This window comes from Prunus dulcis, chromosome 4, assembly GCF_902201215.1.
Source record: "Prunus dulcis chromosome 4, ALMONDv2, whole genome shotgun sequence".
NCBI lineage: Eukaryota > Viridiplantae > Streptophyta > Magnoliopsida > Rosales > Rosaceae > Prunus > Prunus dulcis.
The window spans coordinates 3520397-3543940 of NC_047653.1; the positions used below are offsets into that span (position 1 = coordinate 3520397).

A 23544-nucleotide genomic window follows, 5' to 3' on the forward strand; every position below is an offset into this window, starting at 1 on the left:
AGGTTAAGAAATCAAAGTATGTTTTTATGTCTTCGGAACCTATTATCGTAGTAATTTATAATTTCCCCTCCTAAAAGCAATTACAATTTTACAACATGCAAAAATTGAATTCTTCTAAATAAAGTAAGTCACTGGAAACACGTGGAGAAAGGAAGAGGAAGACAAGAGATTCAAGGAATGCGTTTTTTGTCGATAAGGACAAGATTAAAGTATTTTCTTTCTTTTTTGGTCAAAATTTGTAAAAGTTTTGTGGGTATGGAATCACATGAATCCTGTTCATAAATGGCATGAACGTTTCGACTGTTTTCCGTAGGAAACAGATATACTCATCATAAGTCTATTTTAGAAATATTTTTATTAGAAAAGAGTCAAAATCTTTATTAGAAGTCAATAAATAAATAAACATGAAAGCAAATAAAAATAAAAATCAAAACAGCAAAGCTAGAACAGTCAGCACTCATGTGCCTCATCGCTGACCAGCATGAGCTGTGTGATTTGGATTTGTATAATGCTTGTCCCTACGACTTATAATTTGTTCTATATCCATTCTATATTATTAGTAGCAACGAAAGTTAGAACAATTCATGTTTCTTATGCTCTTATGTTATTTTATTTCATTCATTCATTTCATGATCTTCAACATCTTATCTATTGTTTTATCTACTTCCCTCTAACTTTTAAGAGGATCATTTAAAGCCTTCGACTGCATTCTGTGAATGCAGTTGGGGAGTTACCAGTCAGAAATAGCCCCAGTCCATGAGGGGGGAGAGAGAGAGAGAGAGAGAGCGCCAAGTCCATGTAAAACACCCTTGCAACCACACCATGGTTTTTTTTTATTGAAGTCTGAATAATGAAAGACCAAACGGTTGTTTTTGGCGCAAGAAGCGTGTAGTTCAAGTGGTTAAGACATTTGCCTAGTACAGAGAACGCCTCTCACTTTCCATTGTTTGGCGAGACAACAGTAGAGTGACCTGAAGCAGCAAAATGAAAACACGTTCTGATGCAGTGTTTGATTGTTATCACCTTTACTGTCATAATCTGAAGAGTTTCCAAGAATAGAGCTGTCAATCTATCTGGTTTCCACTGGTTATGTCTAGTGTCCTACATAAAATTTCCTAAATTCCCAACCAATTTAAAACCATTTCATAAGCTTGCTAAATGAGTGAACTGAAGAGCAACATAATTCACTTGTACAACAGCTAAAACGCCAACGGCTAAATGAGTAAATATAGAATACAAGTGTTAAAAAAACACTGCTCCTCCAACATTTATAAGGAAAGAAGCGTTCCAACATGCGAAAAACATTATTTACATCGTGGTTATAAAAAAATGGGTGGAAAAATTTAAGTTAGAGACTATAGAATTGAATAGGTTAAATAGTGACAAAATATATCAAAGGTTTCCCTACTTCCGTAGTTACCGGCATTTTCCCTACTAATTTCGTACTGGGAGGCTGCTTTGAGTGGCACTGCTGCTAACAGAACCAACCCTTGGTCTTGCTTTTGGAATAATTAATGGTCTGCAGCAGATTAGAGTAACGAGCATCTCCATCATAAACAACATCATGCTCATCCATACAAATATAGATTTCTTCCAATTCCATATAAACCTTTTAAATAGCGGAAGTTCTGACTCAAGGGTCACCGATGCATCATATATTTGGGGAATACCGGCACCAGGCTCATATTCAGCACGTTGTTCAATTGTCAGCTTTAAGCAGGCAGTAGGAACTTCACCTTGGATAAACCCTCTGAACTTCAGATTCAGAGTTTGGGATTCCGAAACATAGCCGGCAACAAGAGGAACAACCTTAAGGAAAGTCAATAGAAGGCGGATAGGCTCGCTTTTGAATTGTAACATGCATGGATGGCTTGAACTGGCAAGGGTTTTACCATCGACAGACAGGAACTGTACCCTGACCTACATAAACAAAATGAACTTGGTCAAATAAACACTCATTAATATGAAAATGGAAACAAAGAATCATGATAGCAAAACCTTGTAACTACTTTAGAATCCATTGCAATAAGCACACAAAGAAATAGACAACAAAAATAAGACGGAAAAAGAAGGATAAGCTTGAAGGAAATAGCATTTCCCCTCTTTCGGGTTTCAATTACATTGCACAATGTGAAAAGTGGCTTGAGATCACACCATTCAGTTGCAAATATCACAATATGAAGTTATCTGCAGTATTTTATCATGTATTTGTATGGCAACTTCATCATAGTCCTACTAAATTCAGCGTAAAAAAGATATTTAATTTGGACGCTCTTCTTGATGAATTGAAAATCGGATGTAAACAAGGTTCACTGAACTTGGAAATAAATATACTAGCTCTTTTCTTTCCCATTGTGTCAACAACTCAACTTCCTTACTTCCCCTGATACCAGGAAAACAATTCATGGTGATGATAACTGAGAACTAGATCTCCAAACATAAGAGCAGCATCACCAGATTTCTTTAGAAAAATCCATGCTTTAGATCCAACTGAAAGATTTACTAATTACTGTTCATATCACACAGTTTTCTGAGGTGCCTATGCCTTCTAAAATCAAGTGACAACTATCACATACAAATTAGGTCCATCCCGAACCTAAGATCCATATACCAGTATTATGTTCATCCCTTTACATTAGCAATCGGTCCGATTATTGTTTATGCAATAATTTGAGGACAAACTAAAGTCTATCACGAAACAGCTAACTTGAAAAAACCAAATTTATTATGCATTAACCAAACGACAAGACTCGTGATATTAGTCTGAAACAAGAAATAGAAATTCACATTAAGTAAATCAAGTACCTGAAAGACCCCAAGATTCCTGTTGTACTCTGATTCAGGCAATACGAATGAAACAGTGACCGCCACTTTATGACCACGAGGTATAGCTCGAAACCCGAAACTCTCCCCAGCCTGAACCTTTTCTTTACAATCCGCACCACAACTGGCACCGGCACACGACATTACCGGTACATAGGCCACCGGACTGTGCTTAGTGTAATCAAAGTTCAACATATCCTTCATGTGCATTGGCTCGGCCACGATGCTCCTCATCAAAACTCCACTAAAGACAAGCGACGTGACCAAAAGACCACACAAAACGAAACAAACATAGCATGACCAAAACAAACCCCACCCACATCGCAATGCCACCTTCCAGACCGAGTTGTTGTCCTTCAACCACTGGAAAACCAGAGGACTCACATACCCACCAGCCAATTTCCATAAATTTAACACCTCTGTGATCAAATACTCTCGGCCTCGACGCACAATTTGGAAGGGGTCGATGACAAGCATGTAAGAATGGTGCAAAATCCATATGGGAAATGTAAAGATGCTAATGAATAAGTTAATTTGGAGCCCAATTGCCTTGATTATCATCCCGGCCAAAAACACAAGAAGGTTAAACGAAGAGTCACCGAGTTGTGCGGCCGAGTCGGCCGATTCACCAACTGGGTAGTCATTCCCGGCAGTAGTTACAGTCGAACCCTCGTTGTTCTGGTCACTCGGAACTTGCACTGAGCTGACTCCGTCCCGAGTCGACTCGGGCTCCTTCAAATTCCGGCGAAGCTTAAATTTTCTGGCTCTGATACTCAGCCTCGTGTCGTTGATCGAGTCAATTTCGGAGCTGAGAGTGGATTCTAAAGTGGAAGTCTTCGACTCGTCGCCGGAGATTGCTCGGCGAGATGATCGGCCATGGAGGCTGGTGGCCTGAGAAGGTGTGGAGTCTGGGAAAGATAGTGTGGAGGGTGACGTGAACTGATCTGATTGATCGGTGGTGGAGGGGAAATCGTCGAGGGCGTCGAAGAAAACGTCGTCGTCTTCTTCATTGTTTGAGGTGGGAGGTTCTGTAACTTCCATTGGCGATGTTGCGTGCGGCTGGAGTTTTTTCTGTTTCAGCTAATCATTTTCACATACGAATAAAACGGTGCGTGTTGATCCTTTAAATTTATTTTTTGAGGTACAGATTTTTTATTTATTTTTAATTTCGTCAAGTTCTGACCTTTCAAGTTCCATGACTTTGTCTGCTCAGTTTATCTACTTGTCTGTAATGGGCAGCCCACGTGTCATATGAAAGTAGGCTAATTGAAGAACCCTAAGCTTGATGCTCAATGGGTCAAGTCCTCTGGTTCATGCATGTCTGCTTGATGAAATTACTAAAATCCGACATAGAGTCCACAAAAAGATCAATGAAGTGCTAATTTGACATGTTATTAAATTCATCGCAACAATTTAATTTTAATGGACAATTGGAAAGACCGTATCTTTGTTCATTTACGTTTTACTCTTTAGGATCTGCTTAGTTTATAAAAATTCGGATTCGGAATGAGAAATCAAATGATATTAATTGTAGACTACTGCAAGAGTTTCAGAAGAATCCTAAAACTGCTTAATCTTCATCTGCCTGGGCAAAACTACAGTAGTAGCCCCTTTAAAAAGGAAAAGGTGAAGATTATTAGGCTAAAAGCATGTGTAAATAAAAAAAAGCAAAAAAGCAATTTTAAAACAGATATTTTATTTTCGGAATATTCTGATATTGTTGACAAATGTGTCACTCAATACGAGTTCATCTTTCTTTTTTCTTCTCTTGTTATATATTCATTTGTTTATATCTTGATTGTTATGAATGTTATCGAGTCTAACACATGTCCAATTACAACATTGAACTTTAGTTAGTCCTCTCCTAAGATGACAACAATCAATCAGTGCAGAGTTTCAAGAGCAGCATCAGATAGTTCTACTTGTCTCACAAAACCCACATCCCTCCTCAGATCCTCATAACTTTCAAAGATTGCTTTTACTCCTTGCATCAAATTGTGTTTCTTACCCAACTTGCATCATTGCACGAGCTTCCTTTTTTCACATCTGGGTGGGCCGATTGCATGCATTAGTTGCTATTGCAGAAACCCAATTACTACCATTTCCTAATTGTTGATGATGCTGGTTGGTAGTGTCTTTGTTTGCTTCATTACTGCATTTAGTTGCTTCACACTGCTGGAACTTGCTGAATCTAAGTTGCCCCAAGAGGAAGGTGAGTGCTTATCTTTCTACTGTTGGCAATCCCTGGTTGTTTATGAGAAAATGTTACAAAGAAAGAAAGTCTTTATCTTGGTACAAACAAGGACTCATAAAAGTTGATTGGATTAGTTGGCCTGATCTTTTCATTTCATAATAAGAATGGGTAGTTTTCTTTTATCAATTTTCTATATTTCTTGGCAACCAAACCGAAAAGTGTGGTCTTTTGCATTTTAGAGTCATTCAATGAGCTAAGTTTAGTTCAACTTTTGCCCTGAAAACCACTCATAACACAACTCACTGACTTCTCTGCTCTAGATCATTTGGTATTCTTGCGGTCTTGCCATTTGTGTTTTATATGCTCATCTCATTTTACTTTGATTTTCTATATGATGCTTATATGGTTTGAAAATGGATGCCTTTTAGTTGATGCCCTCCAACAAATTACCACCACAATGGGAGCAAAATATTGGAGGTTTAACAATGATGCTTGCCGAATTGAAATGGTGGGTCTAACGGAGAAGCCACCAAAGGGAGCCCAGAGCAACACTGATTGTGAATGCTACTTTGAGAACAACACTGTTTGTCATGTCGTAAAACTGTACGAGTCTTAACTTAGTTTTATATCGATTGTTCCGTTTTGGCTTATGAAAATGCCTTCCATGTCACAAAGCTCTGTTTGTTTATGATTTGGCTATTTGTTATCAGTTTCTCTCTGCTTAATCTTTGATTATTTGTTTAACGTTTTGCAGAATGCTCAAGGGTTATAGTTTACCTGGTTTGCTTCCACCTCAACTGGTCAAGCTTCCTTACCTCAGAGAAATGTAAGAACTATCATATTTGATTTACATTATGCTCAAGATTTGGATGGGACATATCTTTATTTATTAATTAAAGTAACCTTTCTTTCCTTGTAGTGATTTTGCTTACAACTATCTCAATGGTACAATACCACCGGAATGGGCTTCAACAAAACTAACTTATATGTGAGCCTTTTGAATTTATGTAATGAAGTTTTAATTTAGTAGCTATGTATATTCATTAGTGAATTCTCTGCAGTTCTGTTCTGGTCAATCGCTTATCAGGGCAAATTCCAAAGGAGCTAGGAAACATTACCACTCTGACATACCTGTACGTATGGCGATTTGGTTTATCTCAATTTTTAGGACTTGGACACTAATTGCGATTAAAGTTCTTGTGATCTTTGTGAAACTATACTAGGAGGGTCTCTAATTTCCTCGTTACATGCCTTGCTAACTGCTATCTGACCTCAGCTGGAAACAGAACTCTGTCAGGAGCCTTGATATCCTAGTGATGATACATCAACTTTATTTTCTTTTTTCTTTCATAAATCAGGAGCCTTGAATCAAACAAATTTTCTGGTATTCTTCCTATTGAGCTTGGGAACTTGATCAATTTGCAGACCTTGTAAGTCATCAAATCCTCACTTTCAGATGTCTGGCCTTGTGTGTTCATATTTACTTGCTGCATGTTGCAAATGTAGGATGCTTTCCTCCAATCAGCTGACTGGTAAATTACCAGAGGCGTTTTCTGGGATAAGAACTTTGACAGATTTGTAAGGTTTACTTATAAATTGTTTCTCTTTTATAACATTTATACTGTTTCTTGTGTCTAATCGGCAAAATTCTAATGCAATGTAGCCGAATAAATGATAACAACTTCAATGGAACACTCCCTGATTGGGTGCAGAACTGGAAACAACTCAGAAGATTGTAAGATCTTTATATTTATGTAAAAAAATTATTTCCATTGCTTTTCGACTTTTAAAGACTTTTAAAGGGTTATTTCCACTAATCCTTCTAAAAACTTGTCTTGTTTAAGGGAAATGCATTCAAGTGGACTGGAGGGACCCATTCCATCAAATATTTCTCAATTGTACAATTTAAATGAGTTGTGAGTAATTGGACCCTCATTCTCCTCGGTAATCTTTTGAATGATCTTTCCTATGTATTTGATTAATAGTTTTTAACATCATGGGTATATCTTTGTGCAGGAGGATTAGTGATTTAAACGGGCCAATTCAGGAATTTCCTTTGCTGAGAAATATGACAGGCATAGTAAGATTGTATGTTGAGAGCTTCATCATTAAATACTTTGAGTGTTTCATGTACATCTATAAACAGAACAAAGCGCACACTAACATCCCACACCCATACACACAATCATGTTTTCCTACCTATTGTTAGAACAAAATCCAATTGTTGACAAAAGCATATTATTGGGATTTGATTATTAGCCGATGGCATTTGATCCAACAGTTAGTGAGCATTAATTGCGTGCTCATCGCTGAGTAGGAGATCATAATTGTATGCATACATATTTCTTTTTCCGTACAACTTATATGTACTGTTATTTTTCTTTCCAATAGCGGTAACTATGAGCTGTTTCATGCTAATTCGTTTAACTAATTCAAGGGTTTTGAGGAACTGCAACATTTTTGGGGAGATCCCTGCATATATCTGGTCCATGAAGAATCTGACGATGTTGTAAGTAATAAAAGTTGTATCAACTTTACTTTGGATGCTTGAATCACCCCAAACACACACAGACGTGTATATGTGCAGCAGTCTCCCACTCTACTGTTACGATGGAGATTAATTGATTGTTATTGTGCAATTGTGATAGGGATGTCAGTTTTAACAAGTTAGTGGGTGAACTTTCATCCACAATAGGAGCTGAGCGTCTGAAATTTGTGTGAGTGTGAAATTCTTTAAAAAATTTATGCTATCAGTTGGGTGAAATTTCATCTATAACAGTTTTTTTTTATATCTTAAAATCTTGCTTGTTGTCCAAGAACCATGTCATAGAAATGCAACCAAACTGATGAAGCCAGTATCTTTCTTGATAGAATTGATGTACAATACTAATACTTGGTATTGCTTTGATCAGCTTTTTGACTGGTAACCTGCTAAGTGGAAATGTGCCACAGTCAATCTTGCGAGATGGAAATAGTGTGTACGTCTGCTATCTGCAATGCTTTCTATTAACTTTGGATTCCTTTTTATATATTTATACTTTACTAAGTTCTAACTGCGGTGTCATGTGTGTCTACCATTGTATATTCTAATTTCTAAACATTTCCCCTTCTTATTATCAAATGACAGGTTCCTGTTATGCTTCAAAACTGACAGTTGTTTTTTCTTTGCTTTCTGCAGTGATCTGTCATACAATAACTTCACATTGAAAGGCCCACTGGATTGTCAAGAAAATTTGTCAGAATAGAATCTAATATCTCTTTAGATTATTTTTCAGATTATGTGGTTTGAAGAAACTGATAGTTGTTTCACGGCATCTGTTTTTCAGGAATCTAAATCTGAACTTGTACCGGAGCTCTTCGAAGGAGAACAACTCGTAAGATCCTTCTTTAAGATTTACTCTTCCCTCTCTTCAAAACTTTTTTTTTTTTTCAATTTATAATTATATATGGACAATGCTCCAAATTTGCTTATTTATCTTTGGTTCATTCTGTGACAGAATGGGAATTCTTCCATGCTTGAAGAATTTTAAGTGCTCACGATGTAAGTATACATCTTCTAGAGTTTGAATATTATGGAGAGCTATCTGACTAATTTGAGTTTCATTTGAATTATTTTACAATTAAAAAATTTAAGTGCACACATATAACTTCAGCAATTAAATCAAAAACTGATTACAGCAATGAAGATGTAAATTACAAACAGAAGAATGCGAGCTGAAATAAATAACAAAATGGTTTAATGAATGACCGTAAAATGGTGTATTGAATGACTGTGACGATCTAGAAGTATAGCAAATGGGTTGCATAGGTATTTCGTTCACTACTTTCACCATCTTTGGATTGTTGTGGAATTCCAAAGACCCTAAGCAAAATTGTACAAGATGACTTTTGCATCATGCTTAATGTTGTACTGCCTACCTCATATTTGTCCTCATTAAATTTTTTTTGTTTTATTTTGGATAGATTCAAAATGTATGCATGTTAATTGTGGTGGAGGTGACATAACGTTCAAGGACGAGAATAACACGAAGGTTTTGTATGAAGGAGATGGAGCAGTTGAAGGTGGTACTGCAAAATATTATAGAAATGACAGAAGTATGTGGGGATTTAGCAGCACTGGTGACTTCATGGATGACTACGATTTACAGAATACACGTTACTCTATATCTCTGGCATCTTCGAATCTCTCTGAATTATATACGACAGCACGCATATCTCCAATTTCACTTACTTATTTCTTCTATTGTTTAGAAAATGGGAGTTACACTATAACTCTCCATTTTGCGGAGATCAAGTTCACAAATGACAAAGGATACAGTAGTCTGGGGAGGCGTATTTTTGATATCTATGTTCAGGTGCTTAGCTAGCACTAATCAAAATGCCAACCTTTATGTAATTGCAACTCGAAGATTTGATAAGACAACTTTTTCACAGGAAATATTGGTGTGGAAGGATTTCAATATTGAAGATGAGGCAGGTATGGCTCAAAAGAAGTTGGTTAAACAAGTACCTAATGTCAATGTGACAAGTAATGTCTTAGAGATCCGATTCTATTGGGCCGGAAAAGGGACAACGAGGACTCCTGAGAGAGGAGATTATGGTCCCCTTATATCAGCTATTTCTGTGGTTTCCTGTGAGTCACTCTTGTCAACGTTCCTACATTTTCACTTTAGTACTATTATCTTAGATTGAGTTAAGATTTTTTTGGTCTAAAGATTATGTGAAGTTTGTGTAATTCAAATATCTAGAAACATATTGGGCTCGCCGCCCCGTATTAGCGAGTCCTGAATATGTTAATTCTTCACATTTCATGATTATTCCTATCTGAGCAAAACAAATGTCTATATAGTCAAGCATTATCTTCTTGTTTGCTCAAAACTTTTTCCTAGTGAATGTAACTTGTTTAGTTTATTCTTTTGGCCAGATCTTAAACCGTGTACAAATGGTGGAAATGCACGAACTATTTATATTGTTGCTGGTGTTGCCGTTGGGGCACTATGCCTAACACTCTTCATACTGGCTATCCTTTGGTGGAAAGGATTATTGCGAGGGAAAAGGGGGAGACAAAAAGGTGCATGTTACATTGAACATCCTATTCTCAAATTGATCATTTGCAGATTATCTATTAATTTGTATATAAGTTATTTGCCAAGAAAACTAAAATTAAAAATTATTTGGTATACTTTATATCCTTCTTGGACATATTTTTTAGGACGAGATATGCAGACAGGGACGTTTACTTTGAAACAAATAAAAGTGGCCACTGATGACTTTGATCCTTCAAACAAGATTGGAGAAGGTGGTTTTGGTCCTGTCTACAAGGTAAGCCTGTTTTTCTTTGGCATATAGAACTTTGAAAGGAAGTCCTTTTCTCGCAAGACAAGTCTACATAGAAAAATTAAATTCTGAATTCTAAGGTTGGGATGCAGGGTCACTTACCTGATGGTTCTTTGGTAGCAGTTAAGCAGCTTTCATCCAACTCAAGGCAAGGAAACCGTGAATTTTTAAATGAGATGGGCATGATATCTTGTGTGCAACACCCAAATCTAGTGAAACTGCATGGATGCTGTATTGAAGGGGACCAACTATTGCTGGTGTACGAGTACATGGAAAACAATAGTCTTGCAGGCGCCTTATTTGGTACGATTACTGTCATTTGCTCAAACCTGAACTTTTAGGACTTCAATAGAATTTGATCAAGTGCAGATCTGAATATACAAGACATATAAAGTTTGATTTGACAGAGCTTACTGGCCATATGAATTCTAACATTTCTGTTAGGGAAGTTCTTAGATCTGATTTTCAGTTTTTTCCTTGTACATTGTCTGTGTACTCTTGAGTACTTGAGTTACGTCATTATTGTTACTATTTTTCATGCTTATGCTTTCTATAACTATTCAAAAGAGAATTAAAATTGATTTGAGATGAGTAATAAGCATTTTTGGCTGATGACATATAGGCCGGGAAAACCATCGGATTAAACTGGACTGGCCTACGAGGCTTAACATCTGTACTGGGATAGCAAGAGGTCTAGCTTTTCTACATGAAGAATCAAGACTCAAGATTGTTCACAGAGACATAAAAGCTACCAACGTGCTTCTGGATGGGGATTTGAACCCTAAAATATCTGACTTTGGATTGGCTAAGCTTGATGAAGAGGAGAAAACACACATTAGCACCAGGATTGCTGGAACCATGTCAGTTGCCATTACATCTAGTTCTACACGTTTACATATCTTTGCGTAAATTTGAGTCTTTTTAATTGGAATAACAAAATTCCGGGATCTTAATTTGCAGAGGATATATGGCGCCAGAATATGCACTATGGGGTCGTTTGACCTATAAGGCAGATGTTTACAGCTTCGGAGTTGTTGTCTTGGAAGTCGTTAGCGGGAAGAAGAACAGTTATGCCCCAAGTGTCAGTTGTGTCTGTCTCCTAGACTGGGTACTATATAGCTTCCAATCATCACTCAAGCCATTGGATAAATATTGCTGTTTTTGTTTTTTTCTTCTGACAAGTAGTTTGTGTTAGTTATATATTAAGAAACTTGTTTATAAAGTGAAGCTTCTGTTGCAGGCCTGTCATTTGCAACAAACTGGAAACTTGAAGGAGCTGGTTGATGAAAGGTTAAGGTATGAAGTGAATGGTCAAGAAGCAGAAGTAATGGTTAAAGTTGGTCTGTTGTGCACAAATGCGTCTCCATCACTTAGGCCTACAATGTCCGAGGTGGTGAGCATGCTTGAAGGACGAACACCAATCCCAGACGTTGCGGTCCCAGAAGCGAGTACGCATTTGATGTTCAAGGCTATGAGAGATGTCCATGACCGAAGTCAAAAACAGAGTTTAGGCGGAAGCCAATCCCAGAATGTGACAACTAATATTACATTTTGCTCTTCCTCTACCCCAGGCCATGATTTGAATTAAATCAACTTTAGCTTGATACGTGTAAGTTGTATTTTTTGTGTATAAAATAGCTTGATCATGAGTTTATTTGGCTATATTTTTATCATATAAATTGTTGAAAAGTTCTTTAAAAAAATGCATGCCCAGCTTTTGCTGCCAGAAAATTGCATCTTGGTTGGTCCTTCGGCTCCCCAATTTGTACCCAAAAAAGTGTGAAGAGAGAGAGAGAGAGAGGGAGAGAGAGAGATAGGCCTATCAGAAGAACGTTGTGGCTTTGCCTAAACCTGGAAAAACAAAGTCATCATCCTTTCAAGTTTCAACGAAGTTTGGTGTGTGTGACAGTACCCATTGAGTTGAAAGTCAAAATATGTACGAAACGAAAGCAAGGAAAGAGAAGGAAAAAAAAAAAAAAAAACATGTATTATTAAAATAAATACAAATAATGTTAGAATACTTGAGAATATGTCATCAGCAAAATATAATTGTGGTCAACAAGAGCTTATTGGACCAGCTATTAGCTTGTTACAATGAGAGCATAGATCTCCACATGTGCCCAAAATACACTTCATTAATCATAAATCACTCTCTGTGTGTCTATACTGATCGGGCAAATGAATAATTGACATTTTTATTATCAAAGCTTGGAATGAGAAAAAGAAAAGTGTAATTAGAATTTAAATATGAGACTAATTATATGCAGATAAATACTCTTACTATTGAGCTATGGACCTTTAACATCTATATTATTTGTTAGGTCGAGATTGATTCCACGCAACTTTGGTTTACTAATCTCAAGCTGTGAGCCGCCATCCATTGAATTTGGGTTATAAGCTTTTACCTAGATTAATAAGCAAGTAATCTAATTAACAACGTTGTTTGAATGACGAATAGTCGCTTTTGGCATGCACGTGATACTATAAGGATATGTAATTATAACACCAAGTTGCTTGCCATATATCTTTCATTGCATGGAATCATATTATAATTTGGGATTTATAATTTTCTCAACAACGATTAAGTAGCAAATAAAAACCTCTTAATTTTGTCTTCGTTTAATCTAGAATTCAAGAAAACCCTTGCTAATCAGTAATTGCTAGTGCTTAACATTAAATTATGTTATCCAACCAAAAAAAAAAAAAACATTAAATTATGTTCGAGAATATCAGAATAAATGTTTTTTTTGGGTTTCAAAATATTAGGATAAATGTACCGACATATAGATAAAAACAAAAACAAAACAAAAATTATTACAAAAAAGAAAAATAATTTCTGGAATATTTTGGGGCTAGTCAAACAGTCACATTACGTGGCTTGACGCGCGTGGAATTAGTACGGTGCCCTACATTGGGGCCTCGCTGTCCCTGTCTTGTTCTGAAACCAGGAGCCTGTCCTTTCGGCCCGAATATAAATATTAATCCAAACAACTTGCTTATTTATTTATCTTATTTTCTCACTACTTTTAGCAGGCACCTTTATTTTTTAAGTAATTGTGTGTCAAAGTGAAATACATGTTTGGAAAATAAGATGAAGTTGTTATTGACATTTTAAAATAGTAATTGTGTAATTTTTTTTTCGAGTAAATAAAAATAAAGGAAATAGAAAATAATTCCCTGAAAATAACAGATCATAGAATCATGATGATATAAATTTGGATTTGCATGGCATGATGATGGTCAATAAATATTTTACTAAAAAATTAAAGAGGAGCAATCAAAATTGAATTATTGGGGGAAAAACAAAAGAAAGTCCAACCTTGGGTTATCCGCGCACGCAGCCACAGCCTCAGCCCAGTGGTTTCCAAAGCAGTTCAAACACTGCTTTTACTTGCAGTCACTTGTCGAAATTTCAAAGCATTGCATTCTGTCAAATGTCAACTACATGCATTGCTGACTAGCCTGGCTTCTTCAAAGCTCAAATTGAGAAGCTGTCAGCTAGAATATCATATCATATCAGTGGCTGCACACCACTGTTCCTTCGCAAGCCAAGAGTTTTGTTCCAAATCTTGAATCTTTATCACCATGGTGGCTAAGAGCAGTAGCCTCTTTGTTTTATTGGTTACTGTGCTAAGCTGCAGCTTCAGCTTGGTGAGGTTTGCAGAGTCCAAGGTGCCCCAAGATGAAAGTAAGAGCTAATACCTTACTTTATTGCTTAGAACTTCAATTGGGTTGCTGAAAGTTTGAATCTTGGGATGTTGTTGCACTCTGTATAAGCACAAATGTTTGCATACTACACGCAGGAACACACTTAGTTTTTGTTCTTTAGTAATCAGAATCAACCATTTTTGTTTATTTTCTTCTTAGATTTTCTCAGTGAACAAATGGGTAATTGGCCTTCTCCTCTCTTAACTAACTGCTTTTGAGTTCTTGACTTGCGCATTAAGTTCTGGTATTTTGGGACTGGTTCTAATAAGTCTCCTTTAGAGGTATCTGCAATGTTAATTGGAGCGTAGCCACCGAATTTTGACAAGGTCATTGGTTTTTCAAGGGATTTCTCTTACCTTGAGCATTCAGTTTTTCAGTTTTTTGCATGGTCTGTTTAATTTCCTTTTATGTGATGTTCAAATGTCAATTAGAACCAGTTTAATTTCCTTTTATGTGATGGTCGGTTTAATTTCCCTCTTCTGGTTTCCAAATACAACCAAACATTACTTTTTGAAAGAGGAGCCACTTGATGATTAAATTATTTGCCAATCTCTGTATATAACAAGTTGATTATTTCCTTGAATCCATGTGCTGATTATGTGACGTTTTTTCATGATGGATAGTTGATGCTCTCCAAGAAATAACTAGTACGATGGGTGCGAAGTTTTGGAAGTTTAATGGTGATTCTTGCAAAATTGAAATGGTTGGGGTAACAGCAGATCCGCCAAAAGGATCTGAGACTGGCATAAGTTGTGACTGCAACAGCACTGTCTGTCACGTCGTAACGTTGTATGGTTCCCTCATCTTATTTCTAAATAATTTTGTACATCTCTTTGAATGACAGGGGTAGTCATTTGTTTTTATATTTATTTACCAGGAAAAAAGAAAGTAAAATAAAAGAAGAGAGGGTTTTATGCCTGATATCTATATATTTAGGGTAAACTATACTAACCTCACCTGGGGCTAGGTGAAGTACAAGAATCCTCCTTGCATTGCTGGAACTTACTTTGACCGTCCTTGTCTAATAGGTGCTAGAAGAAGTTTTGATATCAGAGGATGGGGTAGGTGCCAAGGATGGTTGGGCTTTGGAGGCAGATGTTCTCAGTTTTGCACCTAATGTTAAAATTGCGGACGGTTATCTTGATGTTCTTCACCTTAATCTCCAGGAGGTTAGTGTAGTTTGCCCCAGATTATTATTGCTGTAGGAAGGTTTTTCACAGACAGAGCATAACTCTAATTCTTAACCCAATAGTTCTAATTGAAGATCCACTAATCATTAATTTCCAAGCAACCTGTGTTATGATTATTCTGTTTCCTTAAAACATTACTCTCTGCTTAGCACTCGAATTTATAATTTTCAATCTGACAGAGCTCTCAAGGGTTACAGTCTACCTGGCATGCTTCCACCTCAACTGGTCAAACTTCCTTACCTTAAAGAAATGTAAGATCATTTTGTATTCAAGAATAATGGCTGATGATTTTGTTCTATAAAATTTATTTATACTGAAATGCACTTTACATTTTTTATCCTTCCTCTTTGTGTAGTGATTTGTCTCTCAATTATCTTAATGGTACAATACCAGGAGAATGGGGTGCAATGCAATTAACAAAAATGTGAGTTCTTCTCAGCTTTTGTGATGATATTGTTGATTTCGTAGTTCATGTTGTAAAGTAATTAGAAAATCTATGCAGCTCTCTTCTTGTAAATCGCTTATCAGGGGAGATTCCAAAGGAGTTGGGAAATATTACTACTCTCACATACCTGTAAGTGTTAAAATTATGGTTTGTCTTGGCAATTTATCAGTTGAGTCATGGAATTATGGTATGATTGAGGAAATATGTGAAACAAGATTGGCAGGGTCTTTTCCCTTCTCCTTGAAAACTTTTTTATATTTGCATCCATTGGCGGGGATCAGTTTTTTCACTCCTCCACTGTGATTCTGTGATTCTCTCTTTCTAATCTCAATATTATTTCCTTTTCCTTTTTCAAACAATCAGGACTCTTGAAGCAAATCAGTTCTCTGGGATTGTTCCTCCTGAGCTTGGGAATTTAATCAACTTGGGAACTCTGTAATGCAATTTTCTTTCGGGAAATTTTGATTCTTGATTTTTCTCTACACTGTAAACACATTTGGGAATGATGAATGATAGGTAAAAATGGATGGATCATTGCTTTGGTATTGGAATTGCAGGATGTTGTCCTCCAATCGTTTGACGGGAAAGTTACCAGTGGCATTGGCTAGGCTAAGAAATTTAACAGACTTGTAAGTTTTTACTGCACTTGTTTTTTTTTTAAATTTTTTATTGTAATGCATAAAACAAGTTTACATGTCAAATTGATTCCATACTCTTGTCTAATGCAGTAGAATAAACGATAATAACTTCAATGGAACGATACCTGATTTCATACAGAATTGGGAAAAACTTGAGAGATTGTAAGATATTTTTTTCTTTTGACAGAATTTCGACCTACATTTCAAGTTATTATAGATACCCCAAATTATTTCATTCTTATTTATTTATAATTTTTATTATTTTTTCTTTATATGTATATTTGGATGATTGAAGAGAAATGCATGCAAGTGGGCTTCAGGGACCCATCCCCTCCAACATATCTCTTTTGAATAATTTACAAGAGTTGTGAGTAAAAGGCCTTTTCAAGTTTTCTTTCTAGCTGTATGTATTTATTAGATTACTTGTCCCTATTTTTTTTGCTTTTCATTTTGTGGTTCCATATCTATATATAGGAGGATTAGCGATATAAAGGGGCCACAGCAAGGTTTTCCTACGTTGACAAACATGACAGGCCTAGTGAGATTGTACGTTGAGTATTTGGTCATCAAATATTCTTAAGGCATTATTATTTATATTTTACTTTTGATGGTGGTTTGTCTAATGCTATTCAGTTGTGTATTTTAGGGTTCTCAGAAACTGCAACATTTCTGGGGAGATTCCTCCATACATCTGGACGGTACAAAACCTGGAAATGTTGTAAGTAAACCTTGTTAAGTAGGATACTGATTGTATTGTTGTATTATGACTGTGAATGCAGCTTGATTATATCTTTTGTATTGTGATTGTGATAGGGATGTCAGTTTTAACAAGTTAGTAGGGGAAGTTCCAGACACTATAAACTTAGAGCGTTTGAGATTCCTGTAAGTATGACCTTGTGATTCATTTAATTATGGCGCATTCAGATTTGAAGTATGGTAATTTACTTATGCCTTTAATTATAAACTACAAAGGTCCATTGCTTGTGATTCTTCTTCCCTAAAAGTTTCTGGGAAATGCTGGACATATTACTGGATAAAGAAGGGACTAAATTTCTGTGACACAAACATGGGCACGCGAATGCCTATATAATTTAAGATTTTTTAATTATATTGGGATAGAAATGCAAGCTTATATCTTTAGGTTGGTGTGTGCTTAATTCCCCTCCCCTTTTTATTTAATAATCTAGTATTGAATATTGATGTAGCATTCTGAAAAATCTTATATTTCTTTCTATAGGATTTTAACTGGAAACTCTCTGAGTGGAAGTGTACCTGGCTCAATCTTCAAGGATGGAAGTAATGTGTATGTGTAATTCTTATCTTCAATGCTTCTTATTATTTATTTTTTTCTTTTGATATAATTTCAATTTACCTTTTCCTTGTATGCTTCTCATGTGTATCCAAGATCTGTCTCATGTATATATTATTACTAAAAATGGAATTCTGGAAGCTAACAATTTGAGGATCAATACAATGGACACACATCATTTCTGGCTTATGTTTGTTTCTCCCTAAAGAGAGTGACCTTTCCTGCATGCAGTGATCTTTCATACAATAACTTTACATGGCAAGGCCCTGAGCAACGTACTTGTCAGGACAACATGTGAGAAATACTGTTCTAGTAGTTATTCATGTATTATACTGATTTTATATGGATACTAACTACTGGTTGTTTCACCTTTTTCCTTTTTTTCAATAGCAATCTAAACCTGAACTTGTTTCGAAGCTCTTCAACAGAGAACAACTTGTAAGATTGTCTTTCTCTGTCTTGCTTTCTTTTTGTTGCATTACAGTGAGAAAAGATGTTCATATATACGCATGGCGTACATTCCATGTTAATGTATGTTTTTCACTCAATTATGACAGAAGGAGAGGTCTTCCATGCTTGAAGGATCTCAACTGCCCACGCTGTAAGGATATATTCTAATCGGCTTAAATAATATGCAATGCTATACAGTTTATTTATGTTTCAGTACATGTGTTGGAATTTCTACTTCTACTTGAAATGGTGTAATCTCCTTTATTATTATTTTTTTCATAGAAGATGCATGTTTCAGTTAGTTTGATCATGACGCACTATCAGCTTGTTGCAGAAGAAAATTGTAAATGATAAAGATTGCTACACCCAAAAAAGTAAATTCTTCGGATTTTAAAGTCTTTGTTTCAGAGAAAAAATAAAATGAAAAAGAATTTGAGTGAAGTTTGAAACTCGCTGTGCCTGAAAATGTTCAGAGAGAATACCATGATATTCAAAAGTTTTATATCTGAATACTCTTGTCAATTAGTAATTGTTGCTTTCATATTCTCTCACTTATATTTTTATTTTTATCCATTATTCCAGATTCAACTTGTTTACATGTTAATTGTGGTGGAAATGATGTCACCATCAAAGAAAATAAAGGAAACGTTGTGTATGAAGGAGACGGAGGAGTTGAAGGTGGCGCTGCAGAGTATTTCTTAAACGGTGATTATTTTTGGGGATTTAGTAGCACTGGAGACTTCATGGATGACAACGATTACCAAAATACACGTTACTCTGTATCTCTGGCATCTTCAAATCTCTCTGATTTATACACGACAGCACGCAGATCCCCAATTTCAATCACATATTTCCATTATTGCTTAGAAAATGGTGATTATACTGTAAGTGTTCACTTTGCGGAGATACAGTTTACAAATGACCAAACATATACGAGTCTTGGCAGACGTGTATTTGATATCTATGTTCAGGTAATTAGTCACTTTGTTAGAAACGTATATTATGAAGTTGCAAATAGGTGTAATGTGAAGCGCTTTGTCTCAGGAAGAAGTATTGCGAAAGGATTTCAATATTGAAGATGAGGCAAAGATGGCTCAAAAGCCTGTAATACTAGAACATAATGTCAGTGTAACAAATAATATCTTAGAGATCCGATTCTATTTTGCTGGTAAAGGGACAACAAGAATCCCTGACAGAGGAGTCTATGGTCCCCTTATCTCTGCTATTTCTGTGAAATCTGGTGAGTTAGCTGGATGCAATCTTCTTCTTTACCTTATTGTAAAGCACTATTAATAAGGTATGCTTGGGATAAAGCTTGGATCACAATTTTTTCTGTTTTCAACATGTGTTTCTCAGCCTGGCCATACTTGGTTTGGCTCAGACAGAGTTTTGAGGCCTAACATTAGACACAACATGGGAACCTAGTTCAGGAAGCAGGCTAGTTTAGGAACTGGTGGTATGATGATGGTACCTATGTGTTATGCGTCTGCTGCTTTTTCTTTTCCCTTAATGCTAATTAGGATATTTTGTTTTTCTACCGACATAGAGTCTGATTTTAGTGGTAATTTGTGCTAAAAGTTTTAATTCTGTAACTTATCTGCGGCAAGAGCAAAGCTATTTTATGTGCGTTCCTATGAATGGAATGGGTATAATGTATGTAAAAAATGACTTTGCTTTTAATCCTGATATGAAGGGTTTCTAATAAAGGCTCAAATGCACACTTCCCAAGCTCTTTTAAAATTTTGTTTATCCAATTTGGAAAATTTATGTTCACTTCAGCCTTTGAAAACAACGTGTTCCTGGACAAGAGTTTCTTGTCCTTTTTTCCTTTTATGTTATTCCAGTTAGTTAATTGATTTGTTCTTTTGAGCAGATTCCAAAGATTGCTCAAATGGTGAAAGCAAGGGAACTGCTCACATTGTTGCTGGAGCTGTAGTAGGAGCATTTGGCCTAGTGTTTGTTATATTAGGAATCCTTTGGTGGAAAGGATACATGCCAGGCAAAAGGGGGAGAAAGAAAGGTGCGTCAGATTCATTGGTTCCTACTGATAATTTTCACAAGCATATGAAATGAAGGAAAAAAAAAATTTAACAATTGCACTCTTTGATTGCTCAAGCAATGATGAATAACACTCATACTCTTCTGATGCCTCCTTGGACAGATAGAGGACTTGATGGGCAGACAGGGACTTTTACCTTAAAACAATTAAAAGCTGCCACTAATGACTTCGATTCTGCTAACAAAATCGGAGAAGGTGGTTTTGGTCCTGTGTACAAGGTACTTTAGCTATCTGTACGTTGAATCTTTTCCATGTTTTTTATTTATTTAAGATTTCCCTGTTTTACGTTTACATATATACTTCTGAACATGGGTTGGGATGCAGGGTCAATTGCCTGATGGTACAGTGATAGCCGTTAAGCAGCTTTCATCTAAGTCAAGGCAGGGAAATCGTGAATTCTTAAATGAGATGGGCATGATTTCTTGTTTCCAGCACCCAAATCTTGTGAAGCTTCATGGATGTTGTATTGATGGAGGTCAGCTATTGCTGGTCTATGAGTACATGGAAAACAATAACCTTGCACGAGCATTGCTTGGTGAGTATGATGTCAATTACTTACCTGTATAAGTGCGGAAACCAATTAAGATGTAACTGATCATGATCTAAAGTGTATAATTTTGAGTTGGTTTTTATCATTTTCTTTATTTATATCCTTGGATGGGTTATACTGATTTCTAGGTTTCTTCTTGCATACTCCCTGAGTACTACTTGCGTTCCGTTTTGTTTTGGAATTTCTTTCACACAATTTATTTATAGTTGAAAATAAAGTTTGAGCGAGCAGTATTTTCTTTGACAAACTTTTGTAGGTAGAGAAAATCATCTTAAACTGGACTGGCCAACAAGGCGTAATATATGTATTGGGATAGCAAGAGGACTAGCTTTTCTCCATGAAGAATCTGTACTTAAAATTGTTCACCGAGACATCAAAGCTACTAATGTGCTGCTTGATCGGGACTTGAACGCCAAAATATCTGACTTTGGATTAGCAAAGCTTGATGAAGAGGAGAAGACGCACATGAGCACCCGAGTTGCTGGGACAATGTCAGTTTCCACCTTCCATGTCCTTGTTTACACTGACTTGTTGATATAGTTGCAACAAAGTCTAGCTAAATTGGTGATCTTTTTTTTTTTTTTTTTGGGGTTGAATAACAAGATTTTGGGATCTTGATTTGCAGAGGATACATGGCACCAGAATATGCATTATGGGGTCACCTGACGTACAAAGCAGATGTTTACAGTTTTGGAGTAGTGGCCTTGGAAATTATTAGTGGGAAGAACAACAATAATTATATCCCAAGTGATGACTGGGTTTGCCTTTTAGATTGGGTACTCTTACCATTCCCTCTAGCTCTTTGATCCATTTTTACATCCATCTTGTCACATCTGGTTGTTCTCATTGTTACTAATTCAGTGAGAACTACAATAAACATTTGCAGGCTTGTCATTTGCAACAAACTGGAAACTTGTTGGAGCTAGTTGATGAGAAGTTAGGGTCTGAGTTTGACCAAAAAGAAGCAGAGATCATGGTTAAAGTGGCTCTGATTTGTACAAATGCCTCTGCATCACTTAGGCCTAGCATGTCCGAGGTGGTGAGCATGCTTGAAGGACAAACCCCTGTTCCTGACGTGATCCCAGAACCAAGTACCTATATAGAAGATTTGAGGTTCAAGGCCATGAGAGACCTCCACCGGCAGAGGCAAGATCATAGTTTAAGTATCAGTCGAACACAGCATTCAACTACGGTCCACACATTCGAGTCTACCTCTACGTCCGGCCTTGAATTCTCTGAAATCAATCCAGACTCAACACCCTCTTGACAGTTGTGGACATTCTGGTTATATAGTAGCACGTATGTTGTTTGTAGTCTTCGGAAACGCATATGCAGATTAGCTGTGTCCATATTTTCTTTTCTGTACATATTTTGTTCAATTTTCTATTAGCTTTATTCGTTCCATGTTTATATCTGCAAACAACAATAATAACAATATAAATATTATTCAATTGAAGATTCAATTTAATTCGTTCACTGGTTTCCCTCACCAAAGACTGAATAATTTCTGCTGTAAATTTCTACAAATTAATAGAAACGTGGAAACTGTAACTGCAATATTTTGAAATTTTATTTCAGCCGCCGACAATATATTACATAAAGTAATAGACCAAGCTTCTTTCTTTTTTTCACTAACATTAAAAACGTTGCGTCTGGAAATGTAGAGCTTTTTTTGTGGACAGAAATGTAGAGTAGAGCATTTTTTGTAGACAGAAATGTAGAGCTCTCGGTGCATTAACTGCACTAACCCTATCAATTAATTATACGTAATATTGTCGGCTCTTTATACAATTGACCATTCATTATTTTCCTGGTGGTTTTGCAAAAGACAAGGTTTGTCATATTAATTGTACGTAATATTGTCTGCATAATTGCATTATCTTCAATCAATAATGCAATTATGCAGCTAGTTGCTAGTTGACTCGTGCCATCACAAGTCTTCTTGATTAATAATTCTATTCTATAAGGGGTCCCTTCATTAATACGAACTGACCTGAGGATGAGACATTGAATATTCTAGTCAGGGGTGATGTGAATGCAGCAAGCGAGGTTGAAGCCTTTTACACCAAGCATTCATACCAATATCGACTTTATACTCTTAGGTCCTGATTGGTGGGCTCGGATCGGTTCGGATGAGCCTTGAAATATTATATTTGGTTGGCTTGGATTGGATTGGCTATTTGGTTAAATGCAATTCTGCACTTACGGATATGGACTCCAACATAGGGTAAATTTCATACCCTTGACTTTATTTGAGAATTTTTTCCCCCACAGTATGTAATGCCACATTTTAGGACTAACTTAACTGTTATAATTCTCTAATACCACTTTTGACCTTCAGAAAAACTTTTTGTAATTTTTTTTTTAACCTACTATTTTCACTGTCTCAAACGGTTATTTTTCGTTGGCGATCTTAGTCATAGTTGCTATGACTTTGTGTTTTTTTGCTGTTGCTTTTTTATCCGTAACCAAGAGGATCCTCAATGGCTTGGAAGTAGAGAAATAAAATGCATTAGTGTTGGCTCCATTGAAGAGATGCAAAGTAACGACACTCAAAATGTTTACTTACAAATGGATCTTCATATGGAGGTCAGGGGAACTCCAATTAAGAGCCCCCCTGAAAATAATCAAGCATACACTACCATCTATTTTGGCAACCTCTTCCACGAGGTTACTCAAGCTTAATGATTAGGAATGGTTTCTTTTTTTGGCAACTGCTAAATGATTAAGAATAAATTTTAATTAAAAAAAATTAAAGGGGTGTATTCAATTAGGATTTTAATAGATTGTTTTGAAGCTTAAAAGTCCAGTTGTATTCAATTAGGATTTTTAAGTAATGAA

General features: G+C 36.2%; 3 protein-coding genes across 7 annotated transcripts; 2 read left to right on the forward strand and 1 right to left on the reverse strand.

Moving 5' to 3' along the window:
• Nucleotides 1–1163: 1163 nt before the first annotated feature.
• LOC117623799 (seipin-2) lies at nt 1164–3960 on the reverse strand. Its single transcript, XM_034354781.1, has 2 exons — nt 2806–3960; nt 1164–1920 (listed from the first exon to the last, which is right to left on the reverse strand). Exons 1-2 carry the CDS (start codon nt 3862–3864, stop codon nt 1435–1437), a joined length of 1545 nt encoding a protein of 514 aa, XP_034210672.1. The 5' UTR covers nt 3865–3960; the 3' UTR covers nt 1164–1434.
• A 632-nt stretch (nt 3961–4592) lies between these two features.
• Nucleotides 4593–12027, forward strand: LOC117625088 (probable LRR receptor-like serine/threonine-protein kinase RFK1). 3 transcript variants are annotated; one of them, XM_034356672.1, is made up of 24 exons: nt 4593–5035; nt 5446–5620; nt 5772–5843; nt 5937–6005; nt 6079–6150; nt 6376–6447; nt 6524–6595; nt 6681–6752; nt 6862–6933; nt 7034–7105; nt 7455–7526; nt 7666–7734; nt 7930–7995; nt 8196–8252; nt 8344–8391; nt 8515–8558; nt 8981–9372; nt 9452–9650; nt 9942–10088; nt 10230–10339; nt 10447–10657; nt 10977–11214; nt 11315–11462; nt 11595–12027. In XM_034356672.1, the coding sequence occupies exons 1-24, from the start codon at nt 4939–4941 to the stop codon at nt 11940–11942; spliced, it is 2994 nt and encodes a 997-aa protein (XP_034212563.1). In that variant the 5' UTR covers nt 4593–4938; the 3' UTR covers nt 11943–12027. The 3 variants fall into 3 exon arrangements, with proteins under 3 accessions (XP_034212563.1, XP_034212564.1, XP_034212565.1); XM_034356673.1 differs by lacking the exons at nt 7455–7526; nt 7666–7734; XM_034356674.1 differs by lacking the exons at nt 7455–7526; nt 7666–7734; nt 7930–7995.
• A 1692-nt stretch (nt 12028–13719) lies between these two features.
• LOC117625086 (probable LRR receptor-like serine/threonine-protein kinase RFK1) lies at nt 13720–22179 on the forward strand. Of its 3 annotated transcripts, none has more exons than XM_034356667.1 (24): nt 13720–14042; nt 14686–14851; nt 15432–15503; nt 15608–15676; nt 15755–15826; nt 16061–16132; nt 16255–16326; nt 16426–16497; nt 16631–16702; nt 16810–16881; nt 16982–17053; nt 17149–17217; nt 17573–17638; nt 17876–17938; nt 18035–18082; nt 18202–18245; nt 18677–19065; nt 19139–19334; nt 19968–20114; nt 20256–20371; nt 20478–20688; nt 20960–21194; nt 21329–21479; nt 21590–22179. In XM_034356667.1, the coding sequence occupies exons 1-24, from the start codon at nt 13940–13942 to the stop codon at nt 21968–21970; spliced, it is 3030 nt and encodes a 1009-aa protein (XP_034212558.1). In that variant the 5' UTR covers nt 13720–13939; the 3' UTR covers nt 21971–22179. The 3 variants fall into 3 exon arrangements, with proteins under 3 accessions (XP_034212558.1, XP_034212560.1, XP_034212559.1); XM_034356668.1 differs by lacking the exon at nt 13720–14042 and adding an exon at nt 15091–15231 and having other exon boundaries at nt 14735–14851; XM_034356669.1 differs by lacking the exon at nt 14686–14851 and having other exon boundaries at nt 14025–14042; nt 21590–22176.
• Nucleotides 22180–23544: the final 1365 nt, after the last annotated feature.

Bases quoted from the DNA above. Each gene is read 5' to 3' on its own strand.
- LOC117625088 (XM_034356672.1), top strand. From the start codon at position 4,939: ATGATGCTGGTTGGTAGTGTCTTTGTTTGCTTCATTACTGCATTTAGT. The intron at 7,527-7,665 runs GTAAGTAATAAA...CAATTGTGATAG, and splicing joins ATGAAGAATCTGACGATGTT to GGATGTCAGTTTTAACAAGT. The intron at 11,463-11,594 runs GTACTATATAGC...CTTCTGTTGCAG, and splicing joins GTGTCTGTCTCCTAGACTGG to GCCTGTCATTTGCAACAAAC.
- LOC117625086 (XM_034356667.1), top strand. From the start codon at position 13,940: ATGGTGGCTAAGAGCAGTAGCCTCTTTGTTTTATTGGTTACTGTGCTA. The intron at 16,703-16,809 runs GTGAGTAAAAGG...ATCTATATATAG, and splicing joins TTGAATAATTTACAAGAGTT to GAGGATTAGCGATATAAAGG. The intron at 21,195-21,328 runs GTCAGTTTCCAC...CTTGATTTGCAG, and splicing joins ACCCGAGTTGCTGGGACAAT to AGGATACATGGCACCAGAAT.
- LOC117623799 (XM_034354781.1), bottom strand. From the start codon at position 3,864: ATGGAAGTTACAGAACCTCCCACCTCAAACAATGAAGAAGACGACGAC. The intron at 1,921-2,805 runs GTACTTGATTTA...TTGTTTATGTAG, and splicing joins GGAATCTTGGGGTCTTTCAG to GTCAGGGTACAGTTCCTGTC.